The sequence below is a fragment of the Silene latifolia genome, chromosome 1 (genome assembly GCF_048544455.1).
Source record: "Silene latifolia isolate original U9 population chromosome 1, ASM4854445v1, whole genome shotgun sequence".
Lineage (NCBI taxonomy): Eukaryota > Viridiplantae > Streptophyta > Magnoliopsida > Caryophyllales > Caryophyllaceae > Silene > Silene latifolia.
This window is the reverse complement of record NC_133526.1, coordinates 5,795,798-5,822,645: the sequence shown is the minus strand read 5'-3', so window position 1 is coordinate 5,822,645 and position 26,848 is coordinate 5,795,798. Positions and strand designations below refer to the sequence as shown.

The 26,848-nt window shown below is 37.6% G+C and overlaps 4 protein-coding genes across 4 annotated transcripts; all 4 read right to left on the bottom strand.

The window, feature by feature from the left end:
• Positions 1 to 149: 149 nt before the first annotated feature.
• LOC141630346 (F-box/kelch-repeat protein At3g23880-like) lies at positions 150 to 1,313 on the bottom strand. The gene has a single exon (XM_074443201.1). It carries the CDS (start codon positions 1,311 to 1,313, stop codon positions 150 to 152), a length of 1,164 nt encoding a protein of 387 aa, XP_074299302.1.
• A 4,892-nt stretch (positions 1,314 to 6,205) lies between these two features.
• Positions 6,206 to 6,955, bottom strand: LOC141630280 (NADPH HC-toxin reductase 1-like). The gene has a single exon (XM_074443142.1). The coding sequence runs from the start codon at positions 6,953 to 6,955 to the stop codon at positions 6,206 to 6,208; it is 750 nt and encodes a 249-aa protein (XP_074299243.1).
• An 11,889-nt stretch (positions 6,956 to 18,844) lies between these two features.
• Positions 18,845 to 19,984, bottom strand: LOC141630103 (F-box/kelch-repeat protein At3g23880-like). The gene has a single exon (XM_074442991.1). It carries the CDS (start codon positions 19,982 to 19,984, stop codon positions 18,845 to 18,847), a length of 1,140 nt encoding a protein of 379 aa, XP_074299092.1.
• Positions 19,985 to 25,393: 5,409 nt separating this feature from the next.
• LOC141629993 (F-box/kelch-repeat protein At3g23880-like) lies at positions 25,394 to 26,554 on the bottom strand. Its single transcript, XM_074442907.1, has one exon. The coding sequence runs from the start codon at positions 26,552 to 26,554 to the stop codon at positions 25,394 to 25,396; it is 1,161 nt and encodes a 386-aa protein (XP_074299008.1).
• Between the last annotated feature and the right edge of the window lie 294 nt (positions 26,555 to 26,848).

Genomic DNA, 26,848 nt, shown 5'->3' with positions numbered 1-26,848 from the left:
CGACATCATCAAGGACTGAGCGGGCCTAGGATCACTTGTTTGTTCAAGTTTTACTAAAATGCCTTTTACAATGAATATAAAAGGTAAAAAAATAACAGAGGCCGTAAGAGTACAAAATAAACGAGTAAACGACAACACTGATGAACTCCTTAATTCTTCATTTCCTGCAACTTTGTTAAGGAGCATCCTGGAATCGGAATTAGACTTGCAATAGAGAGCATAATTGCAGATCTATCTTTAGGCGGTGGCTTTAGTTTTAAGGGTATCCTTTTGTTATTTTGTTGATCATACCATTGGAGAACATCCCCATGACCATTATAATCTTGAAGCAATAAATGTTGTCGTCCGTCCTTCGAACAAGCAATTAGATGATGCAATTGAAAAACTTTAGGAAGATGAAACATCTTGTTCCATGAACCATATTCTTCCATCATCCAAATGTCACTTGATTCAACACCATATTCAACAACATGTAAGTATAACCGTCCATCCAATTCTCCAACTCCTACATCTACATCACCATTCACTTTAACCGGTAAACTTAGATTGTCTCTCCATTTCTCATAAACAACATCAAAGCGAATAATTTTATATTCTTTGATGGGGCCTAATGTCAGAAGGGAAACAAGATAGTATAGCATATTGTTTACATATATTGCTTCGCTTTTGATTATCCAATTACATCTTCCGATTGAAACGCTGGTAGGAAGATCGGTCCAGCTCCATAAACCTGTCTTCAAGCTGTATATACACACGGGTCTGTCATCCTCCCCAAAAACAAATTTAGTCACCACGATCTTATAGTCGTCGTGTTCAATATCATAGCCAAAACCATATGATAAGAAACTGAAGTCCGTCCATTTCCTCTCCGAGCAAGGAAGGATTGATTTGAAAGTTCGCGTTGTAGGGTTGCATATAAGGAAGCATCTATCCATATAATCACGATTACCGCTGGTACCAATAATCATCTGACTAACTTTGACTAAAATCAAGCCATTGCAAAAGCCTACAGGATGTTTCGTATCGGGGTAAAGTAGAGTACCCTTAGGCCAATTCAATTGGATCCATTTCAAGGGATTATACATATCATCAACAATACTAATACTAATACTATGTGTATCAGTACATACAAAGATACGATTGTGTTGTGAGTCGGATATGAGGGATTTGTTAAGATGTAGTTTTGCGAATAGAGGACTGTTGATAAGATTGTACCAGTCTTTGCATACGCACTTGAACCGTAGGGCGGATTTAGCCGGTAACCAGACCAGTATCTCTATGATCAGATCTAATGGTACTCGACGGTCTACCATTCCGAAGCAATAGTAAGGAAATTATGTTTATACTAATTCTTAATGACAATCTAAATCTCAAAGCATATAACACCCAGAGTACCCAATTTTAGTTGGTATATCAACGACCAAATATAATGGTATTCGATGTGCTACAATTCCATGAGTACTTTTCGACATCGCCTTTACACACCCTCTACTGAATCTCAATGTCAAGTGGAGTATATATACAGCAGGATGTATTTTGGGTTTAGGGAAGTCACTGATTTTAGGATTCTAATTGGAACTGAGTTTCCAAATAACACCCAGATTACCCAATTTTAGTTGCTATTCCTATTTTAGTTGGTATTCCTAATCAGGTACTAATTTTAGCTCATGGTTATCGTCTTCGAGTTGAGATCACCTGTCGCGCTTTTGTTTCCCATCTCATGTCCCTTTGCTTTTATCTTGCGACATATCATCATTCAAATAATAAAAACTAGTTTTCTTGCCCGTGCGTTGCACGGATTTTAAAATAATGTGTGATAAATTTCACAATAATATGGAATATAGACATATAGTACATCGTTCATGTCTAAGTTTTTATGTATGCCGCATGGCCAACAAATAATTCCCGTTAACATAATATTGACATAAGAATAAAAGAGTGTTTGATTAATAAAATACTTTTTTTTAGGAAAATAAAACCAATATGAAGTTTATATATATATATATATATATATATATATATATATATATATATATATATATATATATATATATATATATATATATATATATATATATATATATATATATATATATATATATATATAGATAGATTTGGGATCCTATGAGAACCGCTAATATAATGAGAACCTTGAGAACTAGTCACAGCCGTCTGAGATTAAGTCAACAAAACTTAACCCCCTGAACCTTGTTGCCCCGTCATTTTACAAATTTCCCAATCTCACTCCTCTTTTTTCTCACACCGATATCATTCTCTTTATCTCCTTTCGATCTTCACAATTGAACTCATTCATCAAAATTCGACAACCAACAATTTCGCTCCTCATAATCGCTTCAATCGCCATAACCGAGTCTTATTCATGCAAATTCAGGTAATATTTTTATCAAATTAATAACAATTGCAGTCCATTTTTTCCCTAATTTGTCCATGCTTGTAATTATTTCGGATATATTGTGCGCTTAACCCTAATTTGTAGTAGTTTCTTTAATTTAAGCTAATTGAATTGATTGTTACTTTATAAAATCCAGTATGTGGGGGTTTTTACTAATTCCTTGCTATGCTGTTGTGTGGGTGCCAAAGAATCAAGACAGACTTGGTTTTTGAGTATAACTACCTTGAAGATGAGTTTGATTGTATAAATGTACGGTCACGGCATTTAATACTGATTTTAGACTTAATGTCAAAATATGTTCTCGTAATAAATGTGTCTGGTACCGTCTCAAATCTCATTGCTGTAGACTTCAGAACCTTGAATATTTGATCACAAGATGTTTTTTCTGCTTATATTTAATAGCAGCAGCATCAGTATTTCTGATAACCAGGTATAAAATGTTGTGGAAGTACTTAATGTATGTTTGCTTTAGTTTGTTCAGTCAAAAGAATTGAACCCTCTTATTTATTCTTAAGTTGTATCAATTGGGATATGATCCTGTTTTGATCAGGTCAATTCCGAATATTCAATCATGTTCGACTGTTTGTTGAGCTTATTAGTGACAACTATTTGAATGCTGCAGGGACTCAAGCATTATTTGCTTATGTTAGACACTTTTCTGTAAGGTCTATCCAAATAAGTATGTTCTCAGTCGTATACCCTGCGCTTATGCTAACTTACTTTGGACAAGTGTTTTTCCTCTGGTTGCACCAAGATGACGTCGCCCATACTTTTTACAAGGCTATACCAGGTTGATACTAGCTAGATACTGTTGTCCTGTTTACTATCTGCTCAAAATGCATTTTTGTGGTTTACTCCATGCTCAATCGACTCTTGTTTCGACAGGTCCATTGTACCGGCCGATGTTTGTGATAGTAGTTCTCGCAACAATTATAGCGAGCCAAGCTATGATTTCCGGTACTTTCTCCATCATTCAACAGCCACTGGCACTCGGATGCTTCCCTCGGGTCAGTATCGTCCACACTTTAGTCAAATTTGAAGGCCATGTTTATATCCCGGAAGTGAACCAAGTCATCATGATTGCTAGTGTTCTCGTCAGTCTGGCTTTTAGAACTACAGAAAAGAAGGGAAAAGCATACTGTAAGCTCCTTGATTTCGCTTCACAAGCAGGATCTTTTCAGCCATAAAAAAGGCACAGCTGCAATTTCAATGCAACCGGTTTTGATTGCTGGTCACGGGTCAGATGTTCTTCCAAATCAATTTGATGAATGAATTTGATAGGATTGCTAGTTTATATGATTAGGCGACACAGGCCACCTAGTCCAACCCCGAACCCTTTCCTGTCCTAAAAGAATGGCAAAAAGTTTGGGTGCAATAGCCTTATCAGTGTATGAAGTAGCCTTATAGATGCATGAAAAAGCAATATACGTGCATCAAATAACCTTGTACATGCATGAAATAAGGATGAAATAAGCAATATATGTTCATTTTACAACTTTGGCTTTATTTAATCACAATTATCTCCAAATTTACAATTAACTGGATTCCCCCTTGTATGATCCATTCCCCTTGGAAAAGGTTCACTCTGCCCTCTAGCGTGACTTTTGGTCTTGAGGCGTTCGAATGACTTTTCAGTAAAAGGGTTTAGGGTAGGATTAGGCTAATCCTACCCTAATCCAACCCTAAACCTTTTCCCTTCCTAAAAGAATGGCAAGAATTTTGAGTGCAATAGCCTTATCAATGCATGCATGAAATAGCCTTGTAGATGCATGAAAAGACAATATATGTGCATTAAACAACCGTGTAAATGCATGAAATACGGTTCTATGTGCATGAAATAAGTGTTAAGTGTGCATAAAATAAGGTTCTATGTGCATGAAATAAGGCCCTATGTGCATGAAATAAGGTTCTATGTGCATTAAAAAGTTCTTCAATAGCAACAGTTGGTTAACTTGTGATACTAATTACTGTTGGTTAAGTACATTAACTTTAATTCTATGTGCATGAAATAAGGTTATATGTGCATGAAATAGGGTTCTATATGCATGAAATAAGGTTCTATGTGCATTAAACCCGTTCCAATAATAAGGGAAAGGGTTTAGTTTTTAGGGGTGAAGTTAGTTAGTTAGTTAGTTGTATTACTGTATAATTGGGGTACAAGTTGGTCTTTGTTTTTGTCACTAAATCTATGATAGGCAAACGATTAAGCAACAATCAAGATAGGGGGACCTGATGTTCCTGCAAGTGTGAAGGTAGCGTATATTACATTTGTTTGTTATTCCCCCCGTCAATCATTTGTTTACCTTGGTTATAATACCAATCACAAGGAATAAAAACGGTAAATAAATGATTGGACGTAGGGAGTACGTACGAATAAGCTATTTTTTTATTTATTTTTTACATTCTGTAAATCCAGGGAAAAAAGTGTTGTTCAAATGATCGAGTCGAGAAGCGCTAGGTCTACCAAGTTCAGATTGAGATTTACGAATTGATGGCCTGAGCACAGAAGACCAAAATGCTATTTTGGATTTATAGAATGTAAAACGCGAGTTTTCTTGGCGTCATTATGTCGTGCATGTACAAGCTTATTTCATGCACATATAATGCTATTTAGTGCATATATCACGGCCAGGTTTCACGGTATTACACGCTTATCTACTGATGCACTTGATTTACGCCACCACTTGTCGATTTTGGCATTTCACCGCCGCACTTTACCTCTTATAATCTGAGACAAAGCTTTTTATTAATTTTGCAATGTTGTAGGGGTTTGGTATAAAAGGGCTAATGTTATAAAAGAGAATTTGCTTTGTTCAATAAACATATGATACGCCCGTTATTTGATACTCGTATTTTAAAGGCTATTAGCTCAATGGTAGAGCAATGTGCAAATTTTGCACAAAGGTATGGGTTCGAGTCCCATATAGCCTATTAGATGCATGAAAAAGCAACATATGTGCATTAAACAACCCTGTACATGCATGAAATAAGTGTCCAATTTCCTCATCTTTTTTGTCTTTAGGTCCGTGATAAGAACTGGAAATAGGATTATCAATTACACTATTTCATTCTTAGAATAAAAGAAAGATTTGGTATTTCATAGCCAATATAGGAGTCGAACCCACATCTTGTGCATTGCACAATGCTCTCCCATTTGAGCTAATTGGCTTTCAAAATAAGTAACACGCCGAAGAAAGAAGAGCTTAAGCTTGAGTTAGAGGACTATTTCATCAGCGCATGTATTTTACTCGAAAAGCAGCTAGCTCATAGCTACTACCAAGGAAACGGAGACAGCAAAATATTTTGGATTCCCTGAAACTATTTAAGAAGCTAAAAATCATTAATCAGATAATGAAAAGAGTAGCTTCTCTAAGATAAAATATGTCGGCTTTGATAATATAGCTGCTACGTGGTGATTACATATGAGTACCAAGCAATCAAATCTTAAGAGTGTTCTGTACTCTGCAATCGCAATAACTTCCCAAACTAAATACTGTACCCCCTCCCCATCCCCTCCCCTTCCCTACCGAGGACTTTACCACAGGCAAGAGTCTTTGGGAAAACATTCGGGATACAAGCTATATGTGCGGTGTGCCTCTAAAAACAGTTCTGGTTGCGTAAAACAACCAAAAGAACCATCAATGTACATACACCTAACTAGCTTCGTCGATCCCCATTTCACTTTCCTCGGCTCACCTACGTATCTGCACGTTTCCAAACAGTCAGTCTCGTAGTATACGGTCACATATAAGTTTCTGAATGACACAAAACCAGTGACTAGAGAAATTTTGCTTACTCTTGTTTAACTGACAGTTCAGGGAATTTCTGCGTATAATACGCGGCAATATCAGCAGAAGAAACAAAATCACTGGCGCATAAGAATCGTCCATTAATCGAATCTTTCTCAATGCAAAATATATGAGCATCACATGTATCTTCAATGTGTATAACTGGAATCTTCCCACAGATTTCCTCTGTGAATCTCAACTGCCCAAACGCTATCGACTCCTCGTCTTTAAGCTGAGATACACAGACTGCCAACGAAACTGGAACATAAGGCAGTAACGTCTCCCCTCCGACTACTCCACACACAAGACTCACAACCTCCAAATTTCCGCTTTCTCCAAATTTCAATACTTCTCTTTCTGATGCTGTTTTCGACAGTGCGTATGCCTTTTCAAATTCGTGGGCAAAACTTAGTGGCATATCAGGAGAAGTCCAGCAACTTTCATCCATGAATTCTGCTAAGCTAGTACTGTCAATGTTGAAAGTTGAAGCAGATACGCAACTGGCGGTGTAGATTAGTCGTTTTACGGTGCCTGATTTAATACAGGACATGGCAATGCTCTTCACCCCTGCAACTGCTGCTTCAGTTGTGTCCTTAAACTGTATAATAATACAAACAGCTACAGCTTTCAGGTACAATGGCCTCACAGTTAGGATATAGTGTACCTGAATAAATCTATGAGTTTGTTCACCATACAAATGATCATACACCTCCAATCTCCCTGTGATACTTCTGATGCCGTATTGAAGTCTCATAAGATATCAAGAATTAATAGGGCTGCTTCATGATCCCAGGCTTGCAAAATACAGTGGCCTGGATTATCAATACGACAAAGAATTAACAAATAGAGCTTGGTTGGAGAACCCTTCAGTTATCCATCTATGCATCATAAAAAACAATCAACCACCAGTTCTAGCTTATTCTAAACGGCCAAAATTACACACTCTCAGCATTCAATAGCTTTAACCTGCAAGCATATAACCTTAATGGACTATCCGGCACTCCGTCAATTAAAAGTTTTCTTTGACCAATGTGAACTAATGCTTATATAGAAGCAAGTATAGATCACCGGGAAATTACTTAACTGCAACATCATACCCTTAAGTGATAGTCCACAGTAAACTCGAGCAATGATCTGCTTTCAACTTTCGTACTTCTTATCAATTGCAACACCATACCCACTAACTGATAGTCCAAAGTAAACTCGAGCAATGATAGACTTTCAAAATTCATTTTTACCCCGCAATTTGCAAGACCCCTTAGGCACTACTAGGGTCAACAACATTGCTTATTTTAATTCATCAACTCAAATTCTACAAACAATTACTACCCACAAGATATCTTGGAAAAAATCAAATACCCAGTTTAAGCTTTTTGCAGTTTAGGTATTAAAAAATTCTTAACTTGGCAAATTGAAAACTGGGGGATAATTTTATCAAGTATGTTAGAAATCAGAAATCAATAATAATAATTGAGGAGGTAAAAGAAATAATACCACAGGAGTGGCAAGGAACAATCAATTGCCTCAATTTGGGTAAAAATTGAATCAATCATATAAATTTTACATAAAATCATCATGCTATTGTTATAACACGGAAATGATATCTTCAAATTACAAAATTGAATAAATTTAAACAGGAAACTTACCTTTGTCAATGGTGGTGAAGGAGGAGTGCGGCGGTGCTCGATGACTGTGAAGAAGGAGAAATGCGCTGGTCGGCGATGGAGAATCCGGTGATGTGCGGTGGTCGGCGACGGATAATCTGGGGATATGCGGTGGTCGGCGATGGAGAATTTGGTGATGTGCGGTTATGGAATGAGGAGGCAGAGAGGGAGAAGAGATAAAAACGTTTGGTTTGTGATACAGTCGTCCGTATTATTATTATATCCAATAGTGGTTCTCATGGTTCTCATTATACTAGTGGTTCTCACCGGATCCCGACCCTATATATATATATATATATATATATATATATATATATATATATATATATATATATATATATATGATACTTGTACTAATAGTTTTTATAGTTTGTTCATTAATACCTGTTTATTTTTCAATTCGTCAAGGAAAACAATAATATCTACTTTGCATAATAAACTCAATGATAAATCTCCTTCTTTAGAATAACAATCATAATTTAATCATTGTTGGGTCAAATGGTAGTTACGTAAAAACATTTACATGTAGTTAAATGTTATATTTTCCGGTCAAACTATAGACGTACCTTTGAATGTGAACCAAATTCCAACGCAATACTACATGGTTGGGGCTGCTTATGACACCCCCCTATAACAGTAGTCTTGCCCCCCATCTGCTCATTTGAAACAAAATCCTTCACGCAGACCCCTATTTTTCTTCTCTATTCACACACATGATCTAAAACAATCTCATCCCTTGAAAGATCGATCCTTGTCTTCAAAACTTCTCTCAAATTTATCCAACCAAGTGAAAAACTAAACCTCTACTTCAAGAAAAATCCACAATCCAATGGAAACTAACCCTTGCTCTCGACAATGTTCTTAGAATTAAGATTTTACTTTAATTTGGATTGATGGGGTCAAGATTAAGTTTATCAGTATGACCTTTTGAGATTTCTTGTTATTATTCATGTTACCTATATGTTTTAATGCAAGCGATATTTTGCTGATAAATAACCTTATTTATTATCACTATCCTCATTAAACTCATCACCCTCCACAAATGCACCCTCCCTCCACCCCACTAATTTACCCGCAAACTAAAACATCAGCCACTGTGATTAGTTCTTACTATTACTTGAAACAACCTCCAATCCACTACCACTATCACTACCTTTCTGCCACGTTTTACATCTAAGAAGTCATAAATCACATTCACCTCCATGAAACACCAATCTTTACTCTAGATGATATGGATCCCCGTCTCCCTTATCGAAGACAATTTATTTCTCCTTTAACAAAAAGAAGTTTAAGAAGCAATCTTCCCTTTTATCTCTCTCTCTCTCTCTTTCCCTTCCTAGTCTTTTTCTCGTCCCCTCCCCTACCTCCATTCCAGATACTCAAACAAAGTGTTTGGGTACTATGTTTGTAAACTGAATAAGTTTGAATATTATATATATACACGAACTTTGCTATTTATTTCATTTTGCATAAATAAATCTTACTACTTCCATCTCATTTTTATTGTCCTTTTTTTCTTCAAATTTTATTATCTCATAATTATTATCCCCTTTCTAGATCTAGTAAGGAAAAACTTTAGTCAACCAACTCGTCGCAATCAACCTCATTCCCACTCAAAACAACCTTTAGTCCACTATTTAATCCCTTCGGTTCACACATAAAACGGTCTAAAATACAAAGTTTTCATGTCTCTCTTAGAAAGTTCATCTAACTAACAGAAAACTAACCGCTACTATCTAAACTTCATCATTTTTACATCCCGTAAAGATTAAGTTGAATATGACAAAAAAAATGCAGAAACTTAGGTTTTGTTTGTTAACGACAGATTGAACATTTTTTTTAGCATTTTGAGAGTTTTTACACTATTTAAATAACAAATGTGCTATTTTGAGTGTTGATCATCGACATATTGAAATAGTAGATTGTGGTGTAATTTCATGGTTTACATTATGACCTTAAATTAGTATATTATAAGAAAATAAAAATTGAGTTTTTTTTATCTCTGAGGAAATTAAAGATCAAACTTTATCTTTTTCATATTTATAATTAATATTCTTCACTTAAAATATATAAATTTAAGCAAGTTCAAATAAGTTAACTAAAAGTTATAAATCATAAATTGTACGAAGCACTATAATCATTTTTTTTATTAATATGAAATAAATGTCATAAACTTCATGAGAATATTAATGAGGTAGAGAACTATAGAAGAGTTGGCAAGTACATGACCCCCTTTTAGGTTTAAATTTTTTCATTTATTTTTATATTTTTGCTAAAGATGGTTAAAGCATCGTATTATGCATGACGAATATGTCTCACCCTTCCCCAATTCGTATCTCTCCCTAAATTATAGTGATGATGTGCTCAATTTACAAAAAAAAAAAAAAAATTATAGCATCAACAATAATTAGTTGCTCCATATAATTGAATAGTATCGTTTTTTATGCATGTAAATTTGTCAGAAGAACAGCTTGAGAGAGACGGTCTTCACTATGTTAGGGAAAGACTACTTTTACCCTTTTATGTGTTTTTCATGACTTTTTTTTAATGTTGATCGTTGCTTGAATTGAATCTTAACCTTATACATATTTCTATAATAAGTGTATCTAATTTACCTTCAAGCCTCATTCAAATATATTTTATTACTCGTGGTACCATTTTTACTTTAAATTGTAAACCAATCGCACAATAAAGTTTTTCAAAACATTTACTCATTTGTCATAATATGATATTTCGATTCGCAAATTAGCAGCAACTTTCTTTATCTTTTAATACTCCTTGAAAAATAGATAACAAACTTTGTACTTATCAATAATTTATGAATATCTTATTTAAATTTTGATTAATATACTTTTATATAATGACAAATGAATGTAAATAATATAATAATAAATTATCAATAGAAGTTGAAGTGTATTGTGAGGGAAATAACTTTAAAATTAGTAGGAGAAATACATATGACATTTGAAAAATAAACTTCGTATTATGTATAATTAAATATGACATTAGCAATAACAAAAAACGTAGAGGCATATATTTCAGCGTTCATTTTACTCTTTACATGAGTAAATTCCATGTTGTACATATTATGCATGTACATTTGTCACAACCCAGTTCGGCCTAGGGCCTTTTAGCCTCATAATACCTCATTTTTTTAATCGGAAGTTGTTATAAAATTGGATATTATAAATATATCAAATATTTTTTTTTCCTTCTAATTTAATAAAAAGTGACCAAATACTACTGAATAATTTTTTAATATTAATAAATTGTAGATAATTAATTTATTTCCTGTTTCTAATAATAAATTATAAAATAATTAATTAATTCTCATTTCTAATAGGAAAATAATATTCGTAATTATAATAGAAAAATTTTAAATAATTATTATCTCCTAATTCTAATAGTATAATTAGGAAAAAAAATCTTAATAAATTGTTAATTTATCTCCTATTTCTAATAGGAAAATTGTAAAATAATTAATTAATTCTCATTTTTAATAGAAAAATTATATTCCTAATTATAATAGAAAAATTGTAAATAATTAATTATCTCCTAATTCTAATAGTATAATTAGGAAAAAAAAGCCTTAATAAATTGTTAATTTATCTCCTATTTCTAATAGGAAAATTGTAAAATAATTAATTAATCCTCATTTCTAATAGAAAAATTGTATTCCTAATTATAATAGAAAAATTGTAAATAATTAATTATCTCCTAATTCTAATACTGATAGTATAATTAGAAAAAAAAGCCTCCTTTAGTTATATACTAGATTTAATGCCCGTGCGATGCACGGGCCAATTTGTATTGGGCTCCAATTAAAGCATAACTAAAAAATTATACACACATATATATAAGGCTCTGTTAATTCGGCCGAAAAGAGCATAGCTAAACTGAATGAAGTTGAACTGAACTGGAAAAAGAGATGAACTGAATTGAAATTAATGAAGCTGAAATTGAACTGAATAGAGCTTAACTGAATTGAAATAAGTGAAATTAAGTTCAAAAGAACAGAGCCAATTGGCTCAGTTTAATTTGGTTTTGACATAAGTTCAATTAGATTTATAATTGTATGATATTGTTATACATTCGGATGTATAATCTTTTTGCCTGTTACGGCGTATGACTTACCTGGGTTTTGATAGATTTGATTCTTAACTCATTGTTAACATTTTTTCCACCGACTTTTAAGTCGACTTCTTTATATTCTTTGAAATACTGAGTAATAGTGTAATACACCTTTTCTCCTTCAAAATAAAAAGGTGCATAGAATATAAAGTATCCGGTGATATTTATACTAACTTAATTTGCAACATAAGTGTCATCAAACTAATTGTATACTTCCGCCCTTTCTTTCTCGAGTGATTATAAGGAATCAAACTTTTCAAGTACGTTTTTGAGCGATCTGAGAGATTCCAAATTTGAAAAAAATACTGGAAATAATAGACTAACGTAGTTTTAATTCACAAATTCCCATTTGTGACGGATGTTAAGCACTTTACTTTTTGTCTTATCAATCCATCTGGGTGATACTTGACTCGTCAAGAGAGACTTATTGTTTTAAATTTGACTAAAAGATGATATAGTAATTAAATATCATTTTTTTCTATGAAGTTTCCAACTAAAGGATACGATTGTGTCGTGAGTCGGGTTTGAGAGATTTGTTAAGTTGAAGTTTAGCGAAGAGAGGGGTGTTTATAAGATCGTACCACTCTTTGCATATGCACTTGAAGCATAGGGCGGATTTAGCCGGTAACCAAATCAGTATCTCTAGGATCACATCTAATGGTACTCGACGGGCTACCATTCCGAAGCAATGGTAAGGAAATTATGTTTATACTAATTCTTAATGACAACCTAAATCTCAAAGCATATAACACCCAGATTACCCTATTTTAGTTGGTATATCAACGACCAAATCTAATGGTATTCGATGTGCTACAATTCCATGAGTACTTTTCGACAACGCCTTTACACACCCTCTACTGAATCTCAATGTCAAGTATATATACGGCAGGAAGTATTTTGGGTTTAGGGAAGTGACTGATTTTAGGATTCTAATTGGAATTGAGTTTCCAAATAACACCCAATTTTAGTTGGTATTCCTATTTTAGTTGGTATTCCTAATCAGGTACTAATTTTAGCTCATGGTTATCGTCTTCGAGTTGAGATCACATGTCCCGCTTTTGTTTCCCATCTCATGTCCCATTGCTTTTATCTTGCGACACATCATCATTCAAATTCAAATAATAAAAGTTAATAGCAATTTCTCTTAAGTTAATAATGTGTCACAAGAAGAGTATAGTGGGACACGAGATGGAATAGAAAATGGAACATGGAATCCGATCTCATCGTCTTCTACCCTTTAAATTTTGGTGTTTTATTTTGTGAAATCGTGATTTTTAACTAAAGCACCGGTGGAGCGAGGCGTTAGATATATATAGGACAGTCGTCCCATAAGCAGTGAAGAATATGTATATCTACAAATTAATTTAATCAAAGGTAAACAGATAACCGAGACAAAGGAAGTATTATTACACATTATTCTTCCACTAATTTTATAATCATATTTAGTACATACAAATCTCAGCGTCAGACACGCTAACAGTAGCAATAGCGAAACAACTGAGAAAACAATGGCATTGATCATAGGCGTCAGACCAATGGCATGTGCTCGGATAAAACAACCTCAGAAGTTTTCAGATTGTATCGAAAGAAAGCACCAAAGATGGAGTTACCGACATCATCGTTGGATTTTTTTAAAATTGGAATATGTTTCATCATCTTAGGCTTAAATAGAGGTCGGAGGTACACAACCTTACTGATAAATTGGTACTTTGATATTTGGTTTAAGTTTTTGTTATGTTATTTCATCAATAATAAAGCACCTTATATAGGTGTATATCGTAGCTAGTTCGGTACAAATAGAATTCCGAGAGATATAGTTTAGCTATTACATAAATATCTATTGTTGATAGGAATTACTATTTCGACATCCACTAGACATCGATTCCGTCTCAATAACTAGCTAGTAGTAGTATTAGGACTCCGCTTCATAGTAGGACTCAAGTCGGTGAGCTCGGATGTGGGTGTATATCGTCATACCCCCCCTCAAGTGGGGCGTAGAGATTTCGGATGCCCAACTTGGACAAGAGAGTTAAAAATGGAGCCTTGCCTAAGGCCTTAGTGAAGATATCCGCCAATTGAGTAGTAGTAGGGACATAGGACGGACGAATTAAGCCATTTTTTATAGCAGCGCGAACAAAGTGGCAGTCGATTTCGATGTGCTTAGTTCGCTAATGGAAAACCGGATTTTTAGCAATGTGAAGAGCGGATTGATTGTCACAAGAAACAGCCATACCATTTGGATGATCAACGCCCAAGTCACTCAACAAAGCGCGAAGCCAAATGAGCTCACACGTGAGAGCAGCAAGAGAACGATACTCGGCTTCAGATGAGGAGCGTGCAACAGTCGGTTGTTTCTTTGTTTTCCAAGAAATGGGGGAAGAGCCGAGTTGAATAAACCAACCGGTTAAAGAGCGACGAGAAGCAGGACATGTAGCATAGTCCGAGTCACACCAACCATGTAGCTGCAAGACATTATTCTTAGGAAGAAAAATGCCTTGACCGGGACATCCCTTTAGATAACGAACAACACGAAGTGCAGAGGTCCAATGATCAAGACGAGGAGAATGCATAAACTGAGATAAAATATGTACGGAGTAAGTAAGATCAGGCCGAGTAACGGCAAGGTAAATGAGGCGCCCAATAAGGCGTCGATACTTCTCTGGATTGTCTAATAGAGGGCTAGTAGAGAGAGCAAGCTGATGATTTTGTTCGATCGGAAAAGCAGCAGGCTTACAGCCCAAAAGACCGGCTTCATCAATAATTTCCAATGCATATTTCCGTTGACATAAAACAAGACCATCAGAAGTGCGGGTGACCTCGATGCCAAGGAAATATTTCAACTCACCGAGATCCTTCATGTGGAAACATTTGCCTAAGTAAAGCTTGAATGTCGTTAAGGCCTCCATTGTATTACTTCAGAGAATTAAGTCGTCCACATAAATTAAAACATGCATTCGCGTTCCGGCTTTAGCATAAGTAAATAAAGACGGATCGGCGTGAGACTGGCGAAACCCATAACGTAGCAGAGCTTCGGAAAGCTTGGCAAACCAACATCGAGGGGCCTGTTTAAGGCCATAGAGAGACTTCTTAAGACGACAAACAAGATTAGAATTAGAGTGACGAAACCCATGAGGGAGCTTCATATATACAACCTCATCAAGATCGCCATGTAAAAAGGCATTGTGAACATCCATTTGATGTACATGCCATCCACGAGCCACCGCTACAGCTAAGAAAGAACGGACCGTCGTCATCTTGGCGACAGGGGCGAATGTCTCGTCATAATCGAGACCTTCGACCTGATGATTACCAAGAATAACTAGCCGAGCCTTTAGTCGTTCGATCGAGCCATTAGCATTATACTTGATACGATAAACCCATTTATTTCCCAAGGCTCGTTTATTTGGGGGTAATTCTTCCAAAACCCAAGTGTTATTTAATTCCAAAGCATCTATCTCGCGAATCATCGCATCACGCCAACCCGGGTGATTAATAGCTTCCTTAAAATGACGAGGTTCGTGACCTGCAGTTAAGGCGGCAACAAAGTTCCGATATTTGGTGGAACAACCATTATAATTAACATAATTAGATATAGGATAGCGAGTACCTGGAGGCGATGAAGCGGGAGGGGCAGCGAGAATGGGACTCAAAGTGTGAACCGTGTGTGTGCCAGTGACAAAACCTTTCAGCCGCGATGAAGGTATCTTAGGTCGATAACCACGACCCATAGGTGCGGGAGTAGCCACCGGTTCAGGAGGGGACTCGTTATCTTGAGTTTTGGCAGGGGAATTAGGGATAGGAGCAGAGGACACTAATGGGTCAGTGTCTTGTTGAGATGCGACCAACGGAACTGATTTATCAATAGGGCTAGTGTCCGTAGGACTAGCAGCCTCTCCTGGTGAGGAGGAATTAGTAGGGCCAGGAGGAGGTGTCGGTGTGGGAGTGGTGGCGGGTATAGGGTCATCATCATCAAAGATGACAGGTGAGGAAGACGGCAAAACAGAGGGGCTCGGCTTAAAAAAAGGAAATTCGTCTTCAAAAAATTTAACATCTCGAGAAACAAAGTGTTCATTAGTCTCAATATCGAAGACTTTCCATCCTTTCTTTCCGAAAGGGTAGCCCAAAAATACACAGCGCCGACTTCGACTAGCAAATTTATTACCCTTGTGTCGCTGATCGTGAGCGTAACATAAGCAACCAAAAACCCGTAAGGAATCATAGGAAGGTAATTTTCCAAATAAAAACTCGAATGGAGTTTTATTATTAATTATGGGCGATGGAGTCCTATTAATGAGATGACACGCAGCCATAACGGCTTCGCCCCAAAATTCGATTGGTAAAGATCCTTCGAATAGTAATGCTCGAGCAATATTTAGAATGTGCCGATGTTTACGCTCCACTCTACCATTTTGTTGGGGAGTTCCGACACAAGAAGTTTCAAAAATTATTCCATGCTTTGCAAAGTAAGGTTTAAGGGGAAAGAACTCCGTACCATTGTCGCTTCGGATAGTTTTAATGTCCTTATTAAATTGCCGTTTGACCATGGCAATAAATTCTAAAAATAACCGAGGAACTTCATCCTTAGAACGCATGAGATAGACCCAAACACCGCGAGAATGATCATCGACAAGGGTTAAAAAATAATGAGCACCGGTAGAAGACGGAGTACGATATGGTCCCCATAAATCACAATGAAGTAAATCAAAAATAGAATTGGCTTTATTAATGCTTCGACTAAAACTAAAACGAGTTTGTTTAGCCCGTAAACATACATCACAGGATTTATTTTGTAACTTCTTAGTAAAACTAAAACTAGGGAGTTTATAGAGGACTTCGCTGGAAGGATGTCCCAGACGCTTATGCCATAATTCTATAGAAGGAGAGCGATCAACGTTGAAGACGGTTGCACGTGACACACCACGGTAGAAGTAGAGTCCATTCTCGCGCTTACCCGCTCCAATCAGCCTCCTCGTCTGTCGGTCCTGAAGAACACAAAAGGAATTAGTGCATTGAATGATACAGTCGATCTCATCAATGAGTTGTAATACCGAAATTAAATTGCAAGTGAGTCCAGGAACATAGAGAACATTAGAAATAACAAGGCCTCCATCAAGAGAAACACGGCCTTGATAGGAAGCGGAAGTGGTGACGCCATTAGGTAGACTAACGGGACAAGAGTTAATTTTGGTGATATTAGAAAGATTAGAAAAAGTTCCTGTAACATGATTTGTTGCGCCGGTGTCAAGTATCCAAGCATTCTTACCATGGAGATGATCCTTAGATTTAGGAATATTTAAAAGATCAAGAAGTTGTTGCCATTGTTCAGTTGTTAAACCGGCAACAGCCGAGGAATTCGGAGCTGAACGGGAAGTGCTAGCATTACCATTAGTATATGTGGTATTAATTTGAGCAGAACCGCCGCGACCTCGACCTGGGTTAGAGCCGCCTCTGCCACGACCTCCTCGTGTCCCATTCCCACGGCCAGAAGAGCGAGGACCACGTGGTCGATCACCCCACCAATCAGGATACCCATGAATAAGGAAACACATACTCTCGTCATGACCGTCACGATTGCAGTGAGTGCAGTGCTTAGTAGAATTATCCACGTATTTTCCTTTAGCTTTAAGATCAGTCTGGATTTTGAAAGCTAGAACACTATCCGTGTCATCAGTAGCAGAAGACGACGGGATAGCGCGCATACGTTCTTCCTGAATAGCAGCCTGATAGGCACGATTAACGGAGGGAAGAACGGCTGTAGAAAGAAGGTTAGAACGAAGATTAGCATAGAGGGTATTATCGAGGCCAGAGAGAAACTTGTGAAGACGTTTGTTTTCTTGGAACACGCCAAATTTTGAGGCAAGATTGCAACTACATTCGCCGCATTCGCAACCAGGTAATTGCTCATAATTGGCAATGTCGTCCCAAAGATGCTTCAAACGACCATAGTAATGTACCACGGTTTCCGTTTTGCTTTGCTTACAATCAGCTAAGGCTGTTTCCAGTTGTTGAACACGGATCCCATTGACCACACAAAACCGGTCCTGGAGGTCTTTCCAAAGGAGAGCGGCATCTTCGTAATAAGAGATGGTGGTGCGAAGGGAGGGTTCAATGGTATTCATGATCCATGAAACAATCATGGAATGGACGGTATGCCAGTCGTCAAGGTTGGAGGTTGGCTTGATGATGGTGCCGTCAATAAAACCAAACTTTCGACGTGCTTTTAAAGCTAGTCGAATGGAACGAGCCCATTCGTCATAATTTTCGCCGCGTAATTGGACATTGGTAATTAAATTTCCGGGATTGTCTTGACTACCAAGATAAAAGGGAGAAGCACTAGGAGGAGGTGGCGGAGGAGGTGGCGGAGGAGAATCGTCACCGATTGCCATTGAGAGTTATTGAAAAAAAAACGAGATTTTTAGAAGAGGAACCTGGTAACTGATACCATGATAAATTGGTACTTTGATATTTGGTTTAAGTTTTTGTTATGTTATTTCATCAATAATAAAGCACCTTATATAGGTGTATATCGTAGCTAGTTCGGTACAAATAGAATTCCGAGAGATATAGTTTAGCTATTACATAAATATCTATTGTTGATAGGAATTACTATTTCGACATCCACTAGACATCGATTCCGTCTCAATAACTAGCTAGTAGTAGTATTAGGACTCCGCTTCATAGTAGGACTCAAGTCGGTGAGCTCGGATGTGGGTGTATATCGTCATACTTACGCACGCTATTATTAAATAAATGACTAGAAGGAAAAGAAAGACACTACATTGATAAATCAACGAAACAGAATAGCTAAAGACAACACTAAGCTCCATCCTCAAGTTGTTGCAATTTAGTTAAGGAGCGCAACCTCCTGGAATCGCAACGAGGCTTGCAATACAAAGCTCGTATGATTCTCTGTGCCTCGGCATTGTCTCTGATAGTTTAAATGGTGTCCTTGTGTTATCTCGTTGATCATACCAAAACAGTTCAGTTCTTTCACTGTAAAAATATGGAATCAGTAGAAGACGGTGTCCATCCTTAGAACGAGCAATTAGACGATGCATGTATAAGTCTCCAAAAATATCAAACATCTTGTTCCATGAACCATCATGGTCCTCCATCATCCAAAACTCACTTGAACTAACACGAAGATCAGCAACATGTAGGTATGACCATCCATTCAACTTCTCAAGTCGTACACAATGACGAAACTCTGAAACTTGAACCGGCATACTTAGGTCATCTCTCCATTTCTCAGAAACGACATCATAACGAGCAATTCGATAATCAGTAGGGAGGTCTCCTATATCAGAAGAAAGAACCAAATAATTTAGCATATTATTGTTTCCGTATATTGCTCTGCTATTGATTGTCCAATTTCTCCCGGTTGGGGTTGGAACACGGGTAGGGGTGGAGGAACAGCTCCATAAATCAGTGTTTAAGCTGTATGTACACACATATTTGTTAGTCACTCCCAAACTACAACTAGTAACTACGATCTTATAGTCGTCGTGTACACTATCGTAACCAAAACCACATGATATGGAATTGTGCGTCCATTTCTTCTCCATTGAAGGAAGGATTGATTTGAACGTACGAATTGTAGGGTTGTATATAAGGAAGCTGCTAACCCCGTAATTGGAATATTCACGACTCCTACTAATTTTGAAGCAAACCAAGCCATTGCAAGAGCCTACAAAATATACAGAATCACCATCGTTTACGGTATCCTTAGGCCAATTAAATTTTGTCGCTTTAACAGGCTGATAAAGATCATCAACGCCATAAAGGGTATTTCTAGTAATCCAGAGAAGCATACAATCGTGTTGCGAGTTGGGTTCGAGGGACTTGTTAAGATGGAGTTTAATGAAGGTGGGGCTGTTGATAAGATTGTACCACTCTTTGCATACGCACTTGAACCGTAGGATGGATATAGTCGGTAACCAGACAAGTATCTCGAAGATCAGGTCTAATGGTATTCCACAGGCTGCCATTACAACTGTATATGGTTATTAAATTTTGAGATTCTTAATTAAAGACAAGCTGTAGCACCAGATATTTTATTTAATTTAGGAGGGTGATTGATTGATGTTAGGATTCTAATTATATTTATGGTAGATGAGAGGTTAACAAAAGTTTATTGTCTTTCCATAACTCCATAAGCAGTGGCGTATCTAGAAATTGTAGACGGGGATGCAAAAATTCAACAAAATATAAAGCATCGAGTTAGTACCGGCTTTTAGATTACGATAAGGAAAGAGTGTACGTATAAAAAATTGACTAGAATTAAATTTAGGGTTATATACTCATTTAGAAGAGTCACTATTTTAGCGACATTGTCTCTTATAAAAAATCGCAACGGGGCTTGCAATACAAAGCTCGTATGATCCTCTGTCCCTCGGCATTGTCTCTGCTAGTTTAAATGGTGTCTTTGTGTTATCTTGTTGATCATACCAAAACAGTTCAGCTGTGTTATCCAGGGTGCAAGCCTCTTTGCGATTCCAGGGTGCTCCTTAACAAAAATGCAACAAGTTGAGGATGGAGCTTAGTGTTGTCTTTAACTATTCTGTTTCGTTGATTTATCAATGTTGTGTCTTTCAATACTCTCTATTTAAGCCTAAGATGATGAAACTTGTTATTCTATACTTAAGTATTGTTATACTTAAGTATGTTATGGGCTTAAGTATATTATGGGCCATATCTTGTAAACTATATATACCTCCTATGTCTAATAATAATACAAGGATTTTACCCTTGATATGGTATCAGGCCTTATCTATCAATAAAATTCCTAACCCTAAATCTCTACCAAGACAAAACCATGTCTGGCGACCAAATTGCTGGTCCTCCGCCGCCGCCGAAATTGGATCCGTCCTCCCCTTTCTACCTCGGTAACCACGACCGTCCCGGAGATTTCATTACCCCTCTCCGTCTTAAACTTGATAATTTCGCTGACTGGGCCCACGCTATTGAAGTTGCGCTTCGTTCTCGGCGGAAATTCGGATTCCTTGATGGTTCAATCACAACCCCTGCTCCTCCGGCTACCAAGGGCGATTTGGATACCGTTAATTGTATGCTAGTTTCCTGGCTCACGAACATGATCGATGCCGAGGTAAAATCGTTGCTTCCCAATTATCTTAATCCCCAACGCTTATGGTCTGATCTTACTGAGCGATTTAGTATGGTTAATGGCCCTATGATACAACAACTTAAATCTGATCTTAATGACTGCAAGCAATCTGAATCCATGTCGGTCGTCGTATATTATGGGAAACTTAGCGCGCTTTGGGATGAATTGGACAGACACGAACCCATAATTTCGTGCACCTGTGCCAAATGTGTATGTAATGTCGGTAAACAACATGTCACTCGCCGTGAAACTGATCGTTTACATAAGTTTCTTTGTGGATTATTGCCTGCCAAGTTTGGTTCTGTACGTTCTATTTTACTGACCCAGGACCCGCTGCCTACTCTCAATCGCGCTTTTCAAGCCATCTCGCAGGAGGAGCGTGTTCGGGGCATGGATAATAAATCACTTGATACTGGTGTTGAGGTGGCTGGATTCGCTGTCCGTTTTACACCACCCTCCACACCGAGTTTAATATCCACACCGTATCTTTCGAAGGAAGAGAAGCGTAAGCTTATATGTGCTCATTGCAAAAAATCGGGTCATGACATATCTATGTGCTTTGACTTACTTGATCAAATTCCGGAATGGTGGTACGAATTAAAGGGCACGAAGCCATCCAAGTCTACTGGTCGGTATTTTTTGACATTGGTTGACGATTATTCAAGAGCTGTATGGATTTATATGCTTAATGCTAAGAGTGACGTTTTTGCCAAGTTTATGGACTTTATTGCTATGATCAAAAATCAGTTTTCTGCAACTCTTAAGGTTGTCCGTAGTGATAATGGCACCGAATTTAATTGTCTTCGGTATTATTTTCGGGACCATGGCATTCTTTTCCAAACATCGTGTGTAGGTACCCCGCAACAAAACGGTAGGGTTGAGCGCAAGCACCAACATATTCCTAACGTTGCTCGCGCCTTACGTTTTCATGCAGGTTTACCCATTGCATTTTGGGGTGAATGTATTCTTACCGCTGCACATCTTATTAATCGGACTCCTTCCGTCCTTCTTAAAGACAAAACTCCTTATGAACAATTATTTGGCATGTTACCGTCCTTTGCTGAGTTACGAGTGTTCGGATGCTTATGCTTTGCCCATAATCAACGTGCTAAAGGTGACAAGTTTGCTAGTCGATCTCGGAAATGCATTTTCTTGGGTTACCCTAATGGAAAAAGGGGTGGTATTTATTCGACCTCGAGCGTGAATAATTTTTCGTGTCTCGCGATGTGAAATTTTATGAAGCCATTTACCCCTACCTTGATCCAGAAGTTGCTAACATTACTCCTCCTTTGGCGGGTCCTACTAATGGGCGGGATGATATATTTATTGACTCGGATGATATATGTGATAATGCTGTAGGTACTAACACGCCTACGTTGGATACTCCTTTAGTTACCGAACCCCCTACTACTGAGATACCTGTTACTGAGATCCCCACTTCCGTGCCTACTAACACGCCTACCCCTGCTACTGAGATCCCTTCTACTGAGGTTACTGAGGTTTTTGGCCGTGGCAAGCGTCCCAAGGTTCCGTCTACGTCTCTTAAGGATTATGTGGTCTACCTGCCTGGACGTGGTAATAGCGAAAGCCCATCTAGCTCGGACACTGTCACTACGGCCTCACTTCTTTCAGGTACGACCCCGTATCCCATTGCCCATTATGTAACATGTGATAAATTTGTTGCGGCTCATCGTCAATTTCTGGCCGTTCTTAATTTTAATACTACTCCCAAAAATTTCAAAGACGCTGTACAGGATGCAGGTTGGCGTGCTGCTATGGACGCTGAAATGCATGCTCTTGAGACCAATGGCACTTGGTCTTTGGAGCCTCTCCCTCCGGGTAAGAAAGCTCTTGGCAGTCAATGGCTATATAAGATCAAATATAAGTCTGACTCCACTGTTGAACGGTTCAAAGCGCGTTTAGTTGTCTTTGGCAATCATCAAACTGAAGGTCTTGACTATGACGAGACGTTTGCTCCTGTTGCTAAAATGACTACTGTTCGCACTTTTCTTGCTATTTCCGCTGCTAAAAACTGGATGCTTCACCAAATGGACGTACACAATGCCTTTCTCCATGGTGATTTGGAGGAGGAAGTGTATATGCGCCTCCCACCTCGTTTTTCTTCAAACATACCGGGTATGGTATGTCGTCTAAAGAAAGCTTTGTATGGGCTTAAACAAGCTCCCCGATGTTGGTTTGCTAAACTTGTCTCGGCTTTAAAACAATATGGTTTCTTACAATCTTACTCAGACTACTCATTATTTACCTATTCTAAGGGTACAGTTCAATTAAATATATTGGTTTATGTGGACGATTTACTTATTTCTGGCAATGATATGGCGGCATTGACCTCCTTTAAGGAGTATTTGCACTCTTGCTTTCATATGAAAGATCTTGGCGTCCTAAAGTATTTACTTGGTATTGAGATTGCTCGTAATCCCGAGGGTTTATTCTTGTGTCAACGGAAGTATGTGCTTGATATTTTATCTGATGTGGGATTTCTAGGTTGCAAGCCGGTTTCCACACCAATGGAATCAAATCATCACCTTGGCTCTTCGTCTAGTCCATTGCTTGCTGACCCTGAGCCTTATCGTCGTCTTGTTGGGAAACTACTATATCTTGCTGTTACCCGGCCCGATTTATCTTATGGAGTACATGTTCTGTCCCAGTTTATTCATGCCCCTCGACAGGATCACTGGACGGCAGCACTTCGTGTTATTCGTTACTTGAAAGGTTCTCCTGGCCAAGGCATATTTCTACGGTCTGATTGCGATCTTTACTGCTTATTTTTTAAGGCTTATAAAATATTCCAATTTTAAAAATCGAACAATTGTTAGAGATTACTAGCACACTCCGTGTTAAATTCAACAACGGGCCTGGGTCGCACCCAAACGGAGGAGAAAGAGTCCACAACTTAGGCCCAAGAGGGTTCCACTCTAAAACCAATTGGCAGTAGAGGGAGTAGCCCCTTGCCTTATAAAGTGGTAATTCTTCTCCCCTTTTATCAATGTGGGACAACCCTCACATGTGGGACTTTGGGTTTCTTCACACTCCCCCTCACATGTGAGGCCCACTTTTCACACAGACTAGACAAATTCAACAGAGCAACTTTGCTCGTCCAGCTGTAAAATTGGCCCAGTATTAACTCAGACCGGACAAATTCAACTGGGCAACTTTGCTCGTCCGTTGCAAACTTTGGCCCATGAAACCCAGGTCTTTAGCCATGGGCTCTGATACCATAATAAACACGAGATGGGTAAGGCTTGTGAGTTAGACTTCTCTCCTCCACCGCGGGTAAGGCCAGACACATCTCGTGTTTATTACTCCGTTGTTGATGATGTCGATATATAACTCCATCTTTAGTGCCTTCTTTCGATACAATCTTAAAACTTCTGATGTTGTTTTCTCTGAGCACATGCCATTGGTCTGACGCCTATGATCAATGCCATTGTTTTCTCAGTTGTTTCGCGCTATTGCAGACATTGTTGAATCATTATGTACTCCGTATATAATTATGTATGCATGTGTCTTGTACTCTTTCCGACTCAATTATTGTCAACTCATTTCCTAGTACTCTATCCGAGTCATTATGTATGCGGCTTCATTTCAACCGATATTTAAAACCTTGGGTATGTCATGGAACTCCGCACTTTTGAAATTAAAGGCCTATCTGAGAGCGGATTCCCTGTTCCATTTTCTGTTCCATTTCGTGTCCCACTATACTCTTCTTTTGAAATTAAAGGCCTATCTAATAGTTTTGGAATATCAACTCAATTGTGAGAATATTGTGATGTATTTTTCCGTTCAATTTAATTCTTGCTCAGTGTACAAAGTATACAATTATAGATACATGAAGAAGATATTGCGATATTTACAGAAAATAGTAATGATTTGCAAGATAATAAGATGTCGTTGCTCTATTATAAATGGAACCATCACATCTCATCTAATCTTATGAAAAAAAATTGATGATAGTAATAGCAGCACTACTTTCGCTATAAGCTTACATTGAACAGTCTTTGCAGCTGGAAATTCATCCACAACGACTTCTCTGTTCTCATTTTTCTTATCTAACATAACAAATTGGTTATTATAGAGAATAATCGAGTAATAATTTACTGCGAAACTTAAGATATGAATTTGTTTTTGGACAATAAGCGAATAGTTATCGTACTTATCAAGCTACCTCGAAACAATATAGAAAGATCATGAGTTTAGCGAGAAAACATAACATCTATTCAACGATAAAAACCTATGCATGCTAAAGACAACATTAAACTCCATCGTCGACTTGTTGCAATTTGGTTAAGGGGGACCCTGGAATCGTAACGAGACTTGCAATACAAAGAATGACTGATCGGCAATACCTCTGCAATGGCTCTGGTTTGAATGGTATCCTTTTCTTATCTCGTTGATCATACCAAAACAGTTCAGTTCTATCACTTTGATAATGTTGAAGCAGTGAACTATGACTCCCGGAATGAGCAATTGGATATCGCCCGCGTAAATCTTGAGGAAGACGAAACATCTTCTTCCATGAACCATCTTCTTCCATCTTCCAAATCTCACTTGATTCACCAACATGTAAATTTAACCGTCCATCCAAATTTCCAAATTGTACATAACCATTCACTTCCGGTAAACTTAGATCGTCTCTCCATTTCTCAGAAACGATATCAAAGCGAGCAATTTTATATTCATTGGTGGGGCCTTGTGTCACAAAGGAAAGAAGATAGTGTAGCATATCGTTTACTAATATTGCTCCGCTGTTGATTATTGTCCAACATCGTCTCTCGGTTGAAACGAGATTAAGGGGAGTAGGAGAGCTCCATAAATCAGTCTTCAGGCTGTATATAAACACATGCCTGTCTCCGTCATCATCCCTCCAGTAACTTCTAGTCCCTACAATCTTGTAGTCGTCGTGTTCACTATCATAACCAAAACCATTTGATATCAAATCATTCGTCAATTTCATCTCTGAGCAAGGAAGGATTAATTTGAAAGTACGCGTTGTAGGATTGCATATAAGGAAGCACCTAACTTTATAATAAAACCTAGTGGTATCATTAGGCCAATTCTCTTTTATTACAACTTCAAAGCAAACCAAGCCATTGCAAGAGCCTACAATACCTATGATGTCCTCGCCTGTTACGGTATCCTCAGGCCAATTCAATTGGATCCATTTCAAGGGATCATAAAGATCATCAACAATACTAATACTAAAATTAGCATTACATAAAAGGATACGATTGTGTCGTGAGTCGGGTTTGAGGGATTTGTTAAGTTGAAGTTTAGCGAAGAGAGGGGTGTTTATAAGATTGTACCACTCTTTGCATACGCACTTGAAGCGTAGGGCAGATTTAGCCGGTAACCAAACCAGTATTTCGAGGATAACATCTAATGGCATACAGTGAGTCGTCTTTAGACACTTCATATTTCAAAACTTGTGACGGTTTCTCTTGGAAATAGTAAGGAAATTGTGTTTATGATTCTTAATGACACCCTAATCTCAAAACATATGTATACAAGAGAAAGTGTATTGAGTTTAGGAAAGTGATTGTTGCTAGGATTCTAATTTCAATTGATCGAGTTTCCAAATATCATACCGTAATCTAATGTGTTTGCCCAGCTCTCGGTAGAGGATACTTCTAATCAAGACCAAAATAAAATAAAATATTAAATACTTTTTAAATTAAACGAGTGGCTGAAAATGAGTTGTTGTCTTTCC

Excerpts from the sequence above, each read along its gene's own strand:
- LOC141630280 (XM_074443142.1), bottom strand. The coding sequence starts at position 6,955 with ATGAGACTTCAATACGGCATCAGAAGTATCACAGGGAGATTGGAGGTG.
- LOC141630346 (XM_074443201.1), bottom strand. The coding sequence starts at position 1,313 with ATGGTAGACCGTCGAGTACCATTAGATCTGATCATAGAGATACTGGTC.
- LOC141629993 (XM_074442907.1), bottom strand. The coding sequence starts at position 26,554 with ATGAAGTGTCTAAAGACGACTCACTGTATGCCATTAGATGTTATCCTC.
- LOC141630103 (XM_074442991.1), bottom strand. The coding sequence starts at position 19,984 with ATGGCAGCCTGTGGAATACCATTAGACCTGATCTTCGAGATACTTGTC.